This window comes from Halyomorpha halys, unplaced genomic scaffold (assembly GCF_000696795.3).
Source record: "Halyomorpha halys isolate HHAL.00 unplaced genomic scaffold, Hhal_1.1 Scaffold7.1, whole genome shotgun sequence".
NCBI classification, from domain to species: domain Eukaryota; kingdom Metazoa; phylum Arthropoda; class Insecta; order Hemiptera; family Pentatomidae; genus Halyomorpha; species Halyomorpha halys.
In genome coordinates, this window is record NW_027110368.1 from 163,494 (window position 1) to 173,963 (window position 10,470).

Sequence of the window (10,470 nt, forward strand, 5' to 3'; positions counted from 1 at the left end):
CTTCTCTCATCACTTCATTTTATTAATTCTATTTTGTAAAATTATTCTGTTTATACTTTCTTTTTTTATACTTACAGTGGTTGTTATCTTGTTCTTTTTTTAGCCCTGAAGAAGGCTAGAAACTCTAGCCGAAACGTTGGCACAATAAAATAGGTTAATCCAAGTTATTTGTGTTTATAATTGACCGCACTCCCAACCATCTTCTCCTTGTTCGTCATTCACGGTCAACTATCTCTCATAATTATTACAATTTATAATTATTTTAATAGAGCGAAAAACTTACTTTTTGAAAAAATTTAAACAATATATAAACTTAATTTAATTACAACAAAATTAATTTAATATCCAATGATTAACAGAACTATAATTGCAAATAATTTTTCAAAGGAGATAATGATAATGCAGTTAAGTTTGTTTTATTGTTTAACACTAATTTAGTTTAATGATAATAGGACCATTGGTTCCTACACTCTTAGCGGTAGTATTTATTGACTTGACTTGTGATATTATAAAATGTTTTATACTGAACAAACACTTACCTTGTGACTTGACGTGTTGTTTCTGCTCTTCTCTTCTCATGTTCTCTGCCCCTATCTCTGGTTTGGCTGCGAGCTTCTTTAGCACAAACAGAACATGAGTCATTTGAACAGCTACTACTAGATTCAGAGGAACAACTTGGTGATCGGGTCTGAAAAACCCAAATAATAATTTTAATAATCTATTTCTTCATAGAGGTAAACCAATAATAACATTTTATTTCAAAATTATACAAGACGAAAGGATTCAAAGAAATTCTTTTTACCTTTCGAGGAGACAAAGGTCTTCGAATAGGGCTTCTAAAAAATGGAGACCTCCTTCTCCTTCTGGGCGATCGGGGACTTCGTGGAGAGCGAACTCTAGGGGACCTCTGCCTGGGCGACCGAGGACTTCTAGGAGATCTGGGGCGTGGGCTACGAGGAGATCTAGGCCCTCTCGGAGATCTTATTCTTGATGACTTTGGTGACCTAGCTCTTGGGGAGCGAGGCCTTGGAGATCTATGCCTTGGTGATCGAGATCTTGCTCGAGGTGATCTAGACCTTACTCGAGGTGATCTTGACCTTACTCTAGGTGATCTAGATCTAACTCTAGGAGATCTTGACCTTCCCTTGGGAGATCGGGACCTCAATTTCGGTGATCTTGATCTTGCTTTTGGAGATCTTGATCTAACTTTAGGTGATCTTGTTCTTGCTTTGGGAGATCTTGATCTAGCTTTAGGCGACCTTGACCTAGCTTTGGGGGACCTTGATCTTGCTTTGGGAGATCGCGATTTTCCTTTAGATGTTTTTTGGCGTGGTGATCGAGGTCTAACTGGTGATCGGGTTCGAGGACTTGAGCTTCCTGAAGGTGATCTCGAATCCGAGCCAGAAGATGCAGGTGATTTCTTTTCTCCACCATGGTATAACTCTTTGTAACCACTATGACACCACCTTTTAGAAATAAATGAAATTTATGATATAAAAGTACTATAAAGCATTAAGAGAAATAAAATATTACAAAATTAATAATTTTATTTCAAAAGTTATTAACTGTTTACATTATATAAAGACCCTGGATCCAGAAAACACTTCTTTGGCTCACCTAACTAAAGTGGATCCTCTATGAAGTTGATACCCTTAATTGGTGGCTCAGTGGTACATTATTAGCTACTTTCCAAAAACTCAGTCTTTAATAGGATATCCAAGCCTTTTCTATATGAATTTTAATTCATTAAGAAACTAAAGTAATAAATCAATCATCATTATCAACCAAAACCGATCATAATTATTAACCAAAACCAATGTATGAATTTTTGTCTGTACCCTCACAATCGGATTTTTAACTTCTTTTTATGTATGTGACACAAAGCCTTATACTTAGAGCAGGTTACCTATCTTCACAATAAGATGTATAGTTTTTGTTTCTTTTATTTTATTAAGTAAGTAATGTCTTTTTTTCACTCTAATGTAGATTTTATTTTTTTACTCTAACATCGTTTTTGTTTTGTTATTTCACTCTAATGGAGAAATCCCAGTTTTGGCATACCATTATTATTATTATTAGCTAATACAATAATTTAAAAATTATTATTATTTAATTTATAAATTATTCACTTATATAAATGATTTTTAATTCACTAATTAGGTATACTGTTTTGTTAATAGCTTATATAATAATCTAATAGTTTGTTGATTGTTGTTATTATTTAATTATTAAATTATATATTTCACAAGCTAACTCTATTCGTGAGGGAGTTGCCCCATAAACAAATAAATAAAATATTATTATTAAATCAATCATAATTATTAGAAGGCATAAAACAGTTTGATGAATCATTAATTATTGCTATCAGAATTTAGTAAATTAAAAATAGTAAAAGCTGATAACATAATATAATTTAATATCTTAACATACCTATCTGGTTCTTTTTCTTCAGCTTCTAATAATTTCTTGTTCCAATAAGCACTTTGACTGCCATCACGTCGAGCCTTTTTCATTACACTGTCAATCTCTCTAGTTCTTGGTGGTGTTCCTAAAATTTAAGAAACATGAACAAATCAAAATAAATTATCTAAAATTGAAGGAAGGAATATTTTGGAGGAACTTATTATTTATTAGTCTTTAATTTTTATATGTTTATCTTAAAATAACAGAAAAAGATCTCTAAACATTTTAAAAGAAAAAATAATTAGAACATTTTGTTTCACCTTGGGAACTAGGAACTTCTTAATTCCTACCTAAGCATTAATTTCATCATTTGTTGTATCCTTGAAGTGGTGACGGTCAGGTTCGTTCTTTAATTCAAGTATAAGTTCTGATTTTATTTTGCTTAAATAATTTTAATAATCAGTTTATCAGTGAAAAACAGACCTAGTCTCATCACTTAGCTCAATTTTAACCATGTAGGCTTACAAGTCACAATAACTGCCAATACATTTTGACCACCATGCTTTTACAAAATCGCAAGTTACCAGCAAATGGTGATCACTTGTGAATCCATGAAGCATTCGGGTCTAACGTCCAGGACCTGACAGAGGATGTAAAAACAGCCGAGTGTCCCCAGCTCTTCTCACTCCTAGTACTCAATTCATTTCTGCTGCTGCTGGTCAATATGACCGAGAGCCCGGTTAGAGGGTTAATTTCAGAACATTCATTGAATATAAGTTTGCCAATAATATAAATTTTGCTTAGTAAACAAAATATAGAGTAAAACTATATAATTATTTCCATACCTGCTTATAAAAATATTTAGCATATCACACGTAACCCTCTCATATCAGATGGAAAAATGAAACATTATTGAAATATAATAGGCTCAATAAATTTTTATATCAAACATTTAATCAGCTAAGAGCATTAATACACAATGGAGATTCCAAATTAGGCACAATCAAACATGATCTTTACCAGGATTAGTAATATTCCTAATAAAATGTCCAAGTTCCTCAGGACTCTCAGGCAAACCCATTCTCACAAAGTGTCACATTTCTTATTGCTTTAAAGGTTTTCTCAGTTGTATCTAAACCTAAATACAGAAATGGGAAATTCAGGGAAACAAGTTAACAAGAACAAACTAAATTTTGTCTAGGAGGGAAACAAGTTCGTCTTAAAACACTGGATTGGCAACTTGACTGCCCATATTTTTATCTAAGGTTTTTATTGATATTCTTTCAACTATTAGTAACACCCATCTTACTGAAAAATTCTTCAGACCTCTTCAACGTTATATAGAGCAGGACGTAAAAATTATTTGAAGTTTTTAGATATGATAATTAGTCACTCTACTCAAGGAGTTATTTACTATAATTAAAAATAAAAAAATTTGTAATGCGGATAGCAAGATAGAGAAAAAATTGGTAAGAGCAAATGCGGTGTCTCAGTTTTTAATTGCAAAAATATTGTTGTTAAATAGATAAAAACATTATTGAGTGAAAGTGCCACTAAAGTAATTTTAATAAGAAAAGGATTAAAATATAGATGATGTAACAGCTGAAAAGGGACAAAATATTGCAAGAAGAAAAACAAACTGAACAAAATTTAAAAAAAGTAAAACAATAAGATAACCCAGATTAATATAGTATAAAAGTTTGTATACCTCATATTTTCACTAAAATGTAGATTTCACAACTTTAATTACAAAAATATTAAGATATTTGTCTTAATTAATCAAAATTTCACTAGCTCATTGAATTTTTACAAAAACCATGTATAGTATGAGCAGAAGTTGATTACAAATGGTTTATTTGAAGATTCTTATATAAAAATAAGAAATATCAATATACCAAGCATTTTAATGGCAAGAGAAATCATATACCTTTAGATCTTCCATTCCGACTTGATGAGTAGGAATCCATCCTCAAACGAGATTTAGGGGATGAATCTCTATTTGAGCGCCGAGACATTCTACATGTAAAAGAAAGCAGTTAATAACATTCCATAACAAAAAAAATATTTTTATTTTCAAATATTTCAGAAATTTGACAGTACTTTATCTACTAAGCAGAGGTTCCATAGCGACAATAGCGCCTGACAGATCATTGATAGCACTACCAACTATCAAGCAAATTCTGGTACTATGACAGTAAATTGTAGGTTACTCCATCATAGTGACTGCCATGGCTTTCACTATTACAATTACTGTCACTATCACTGGCACCTAGGAACCCCCACTTTAATCACAATCATTTCAGTATTATCTGAACATACAAAACAAAATTAAAATGTGAATGAACATCATTTCTTACCATTATTCCTCAACTACAACTAAGCCATTCAAAAAAATAAAAATAGAATATATATACAAACATAAGGAAATAAGTTTGAGTTGCATGAAATTCCTAAGGATACTACAATTATAAAAATAATTAATACTTTGACATCTGGTTAAAACATAGAAGTGCCTTATATAAAATAGAATTTAAAGAAACCATACCTCTTATGAAGTCAGACTTCAGGTACTAATTACGCGACATAGCGCGGACCGAACAGTAGTTTCGGTACGACTCTGAGTAAAGCTATCACAAGAGATGCCTTCAACACCAAGAATGAAAGTTATAAAATTTTAAGTATCACATGAAAGTGCATGGAAATCTTATTGTAATAGCTTTCTCATAAACATGCAATATACGATTTCGGTCGAAAGAATAAAGATATCACAAAGTTAGTTTAGGGAGCGAATACAGAACATCCTTCTTAAGATATCATGAGTAAAACAAGTAAGTCTTAATACACACACATGAAACTATATTCATATCAGTAAATATCAAGACAAATTACCTTTATCTACCATAATAACTTAAAAAGGTGAAATGTCACGGAGGATAGTTTTCGAATTCGCGCACAGCTTTTCTTTCACGAAGACCGGTGCGGAAATTCGTAAAAGAAAATAAGGCGATTAAACGGGACATATTTATAAGCATTCCGGCTCGGTGAATTCGCACGTATCAAAACTTACATTCCCCACGTCTCGTCACTATTTAGTTAGTTACGGTTGCTCTTATGATGTTTCTTGGGTCTTAGTTAAGCTTTTATAGAAGACCGTTGTTTTAAAGCCCTGATCCAAGTGAAGCTAGAAGACTGAAGTTCAAATTCTGAAGACAAGCATATCTGCAACTGAAAAAAATGATGCCCAAAAATAATTCTTCCAATTCGTTTAAGGAAAATCAGTACATAACAAGCAAATAATAAAACATCATTACACAAATAAAACTGCTGGAATACAAAATAAGAGGATGGGCAACAAACACTTATATTGATTGACCCGATTACTACGACACTAGCCTCGGTACATCAGCTATAAACACCTGAGCGTCTACTTAGGAAAGCTTCCATTGACACTACGTATAATGTGTAACATTAGTTATTACGCTTTATCAGTTTTCAATAGATTAAATTGTTTTGAATTTACAAACTTTTAATTACAAAATTCTCATTGTTACCTATTTTAAAAATATAAGGTACTACTACCGTAGTGTCCAATATCAAAATGTTTATGATATTATTAGTTTCTAATAGAATTTCGTAAGAAAAACATTTAATTATGGAGTTATTTAAAATAACTAAGATAATTTAATTTTGTTCACTCAAGTGAATCTATTGTTTTCCCTTTAAGATTTTCTCTTAATGACTTACCACAATTTAAATAAATGCTTAATACTTGATGACACTTCAACTATGTTAATATTTTCCTGATGTGAAGATCATTGTCAAAGTAGCAGGTTAGTATTGGTTCTGTCATCCTGTTTATTTTGGATTCTATTACTTTAAAGTAACTAAATGTCATTAGATAGCTCATGTACATATATTTATTTGTATCAGAATGCTGGAAAATGGGCTGTGTTACTAGCAAGAAAGATATCAATGACTTACATCCTAACATTTTTCAGGTATTAAAAAAAAAAATAATCTCATTTGATATTTCAATGTACAATTTTTTATTGTTATCTTTTGGTAGGTAAGCAACGTAGATGATCTTGGTAATCGTTTGAGTTCTGGACAGTTGGAGATAAATGACACAGAGCTTGTTCTCTATCAGCGTAGAAAAGAACCTATCAGATGGCCCTTAAAGACCTTAAGGCGTTATGGTTATGAAAGACAAGTATTTAGTTTCGAAACTGGTAGACGCTGCCCTACTGGGCCTGGAATTTATGCTTTCAGTTGTAGAAGAGCTGACAAATTATTTAATTACGTCCAATCTCACATTCAGGTATGTGACATATAGTTAATCTGATTTAAATATTCCACGACTTACCGTATTTAAAGAAAATTAAGTTTTTTCTAGCTTGTTGATATTTTCTTTGTGTTCATTATGTTCTGCTAAATTTTTACCTACAGAGGATGTTAAAATTTAAAAAAAAAAGTTCTGAAGGTAGAATCGTTGGTCCCATCCTCTACATCGTCTATACAGCTGACATTCCAACCAATCCTAACACTATCCTCACCATGTATGCTGATGACACATGTGTGCTCGCAGTTAATAATAACCCATTAATTGTATCCCAAACTCCAATCCCATGTCACAGCCCTTGAAGAATGGTGTCATAATTGGAGGATTAAGATAAATTCCAACAATTCCCATCAAATCACCTTTACCCTTCGTGTTAAACCTACCGACTGCCCTACAGTTTCATTTAATAATGTTACTCTTACCCTTGTCGAACAGATCCGCTACCTTGGACTACATTTGGACAAACGATTAACCTAGAATCCTCACAGAAGACTGAAAAGACAGGAAACTGCACGTCAATTTTGACTGTTACAGCACTTACTAGACAAACGGTCTAAACTTCCAACACATTACAAAAGACTGATCTACATGACTAATAAGCCCAATTTGGACATATGGAGTTGAGCTTTGGGGTTCCACTAAACCTTCGAATTCCTCTCGTATTCAATCCTTACAATCCAAAATCCTTTGTAAAATTCTCAATGCTCCTTACTTTGTCACAAATAAAATCATACATAAAGACCTTAATGTTCCCTATGTAACCGATCTAGCCCGAACCAGATATCACTCCTTCCATTATAAACTCCCTAACCACTCAAAGCCCCTAGTTTCTAACCTTGCATCCTCCTGAAAAGAAGATGGCCACTAGACCAGCTAATGTAAAATGTCATTAGAGTGCTACCAAGGGGTAGTTGCTCTACACGCCTGTAACACTACATTTTAACTAAGACCATATTTACTGAATGTATTATGTAATATACAGTTGTAAATTTCAATAAAGTTTTAAAATAATAAAAATAAACCAACTTTATCTGTAAAGTTGATATTTTAACTTAATATATGTATTTTAAACCATAGATAGAGTTTACCAGTGGTATTTCCATGGAACTCTGGGATTTTATATGAAATTCTTAAGTGTTTGTACAATTCAATATTTTTATTGCCTAAAATGGCTACTTAAGGGCAAAGGAAGTATGGTAATTGGTCAAGAATAATTTTGTTTTTTGGTTGCACATTTTCTAGAATTCAAAAAAGTCATACCTAAAGAATGGCATAGTTGTCTTATATTTTAAAGGATATTTAATTTTTCAAACAATGAAACTTTAACGATATGTAGAAATTAGTTCATAATCGTGAAGAATGCTAAGATCTGTGTTGTAAAAAATCTTACATGGGGAGTTATAGGCAGTTAGAGTCCTATCAGTTGGTTTATTAGAACTCAATAAAATCAAAATAAATAAGTCAAATAAAAAAGTTTGTTAACGAATTACAGATTACTAATTAGCAGCCCATTTTTATTTATCATGAAATATCATTAAGGTGTGTCCCCACTAGAGACAAACACTTAGCAAACATGTCTGTCATAATTGTATGTAATGGACTGAAAAAAATTTTTCATTTGCCAAAAGATTTGTTTTCCAACTGATTCAGCAACCATTTCCCATTCCAGCAACCAATTGGCATTCGGCATAACAGTCGTGAAAGTATAATTGTTCTATGAGTGCTATGGGTAATTTAAATTGCGGTCCTCTGGCTTGCTCATAATGTCCCCTGTTCCAACTTATCACATAATGGATAAGCCCCATTTTTCTTTATCCCTATGATTCTCCATTTCATGTTATTTAATTTAAGGGTTATATGAGTACCACAACATTTTTACCTTCATATTATTAAATTAAGAATATCTATATCTGTTGTATTCAAAATTCCTTACTTATCTTGTAAAAAAAAAAAATCTTTTTCAATGTATATTTTTCAACAGCAAAATGTTTGTTGAAAATTTTGAAACAAGGCACAAATGAACAAAGCATATGATTAGTGGCCAAAAGTGTTTAGTTTAGTACCAAATTCTAAATATAAGAAAAACTTGTCTTGGTTTTCCCTTCTACACCCGAAATGTTTAGCTATTGTCTATATCAAGAATGTTGAAATACTGTTTGTATAACCAACAAGTTTTGCTGAAATTCTGACAAACAATGTTTTGTACAGTAGGGATGCACCTTTGGAAGGTCTCATCAAAACTCTTTATAAAAAACTAAATAAAAATAATCTTTCTAATAAAATTGTGATACGTGATATTGTATTCACTATTTTCCAAACAAAAAACAAAAAAAATAATCTGTTTTTTAAAGAGATATCTTTCAATAGTTTGAAGATCAGTTAAGTAAAATTTTATTGCTGTTTGTTGTAGATTCGGAATGATGATACTTTGTCTCGAGACACAACTGTTACCAGAACTGGAGATTATTTGGAACCACGCCCTAGACTTTCTGTCAACAATGGACCAAGCCGACTTAGTTCTGTGGGAAGTAGTAATGCCTCACCATCCCCTCCACCTAACAACGATTATCCTCCGCCCTACAACATCTACTATGTCAATGATTCAGTGCACAGGTAATTTAATATCATAATGTATGTTCTATGTAAGTCATTTTCCCCATAAAATTATACTTTTATAGGTAGGACATATTTTACTTAAAAAGAAAAAAAAAATTTTGTGGCACACTTGTTGAACTAAAAAACAAAATATAAAAAATGTTGCCATAACAGTCCTTAGGGTGGCTGTGTATGTAGGAAGATAAGAAATAACAGTGCAAAGTAAATGCTGGAATGCACTTTAATTTTAAATCATTTTCTTTTTTCTTATTTTTTTTTTTGGTAATATTTTGAGAAAGTGGCATTCACTTGCTGCACCACTGGTATATGTTGGAGGCACCTCAGAATGCCACAGCACCCACTTCAGGAACTGCTTCTCTAGGTATACCACAGGCCACTGCCTATTTTGCACCACATCATGCATCCTTAAAATGTATCCTCTCTTAGTGCATTCCCAAACTTTTTTGTCTATAGAGTTAGAAAAAATATCTTATATGTCTAATACTTTTATAACTTACAGACTTGAAGAACCACCTGTGTCTGTCATTTCGCCAGTCTCACCTACAGTATCTGCTGAAAGTGAAGAAGAAACAATATCTCCTGTCTATATGAACATTGGTGGAGGTTCTTTACCAACACCAGTTGAAGAGAATTCAAGCCACTGTTACATGAATTTAGTCCCGGGGACCGTTGTACCCCCTCGTCAGCTGACCATCCCCCCTCCTGAACAGTTGCGGACTGTCAATTACATTGTGCTTGACCTCGATGGTGGTAGCCCACCCCCTCCTCCCTCACCTGGGACTAGGCCTCTATCTGAGGGCTATGTAACGATTGATTTCAACAAAACGGTTGCCCTCTCTCACTCAGTTAATCCTGAAGGAGTTGATGAAGGTTCCCGAAAAACCAGGCACAATTCCTCAACTCCTCGCCAGAGCACATCCCTCAGTGATTAGATAATATCGTGGTATTGCTTCCATTCATATATAACTGGCTTATGATTTCTCAGGTATGTAAGGTCTAAGATAAGATGCCTTTTATTGATTTAAAGAACAAATTAGGAATGCCCCCATCCAAAGAGTTAGAAAATAAGAATATTTTTGTTTATATTAATTTATTTTTGAAAATTATTATTG

General features: G+C 32.6%; 2 protein-coding genes across 6 annotated transcripts in view; one reads left to right on the forward strand and one right to left on the reverse strand.

Annotated features, from left to right (window-relative positions):
* Window positions 1–5,860, reverse strand: part of LOC106677042 (serine/arginine repetitive matrix protein 5) — a gene marked incomplete in the record, with an annotated part of 21,962 nt that extends 16,102 nt beyond the window's left edge. The window contains 6 exon segments of one of the 3 annotated variants that reach the window (XM_067048512.1): window positions 803–1,466; window positions 2,431–2,548; window positions 4,331–4,419; window positions 4,504–4,672; window positions 5,471–5,628; window positions 5,715–5,860. In XM_067048512.1, coding sequence (XP_066904613.1) covers window positions 803–1,466; window positions 2,431–2,548; window positions 4,331–4,418 — 870 coding nt within the window. 3 annotated transcript variants of the gene reach the window in all.
* A 28-nt stretch (window positions 5,861–5,888) lies between these two features.
* On the forward strand, window positions 5,889–10,470 carry LOC106677063 (fibroblast growth factor receptor substrate 2; the record flags this gene model as incomplete). Of its 3 annotated transcripts, none has more annotated exon segments than XM_067048515.1 (6): window positions 5,889–5,972; window positions 6,128–6,233; window positions 6,334–6,401; window positions 6,470–6,721; window positions 9,153–9,355; window positions 9,858–10,470. In XM_067048515.1, coding segments are annotated over 4 exon segments (945 nt in total). In that variant the 5' UTR covers window positions 5,889–5,972; window positions 6,128–6,233; window positions 6,334–6,344.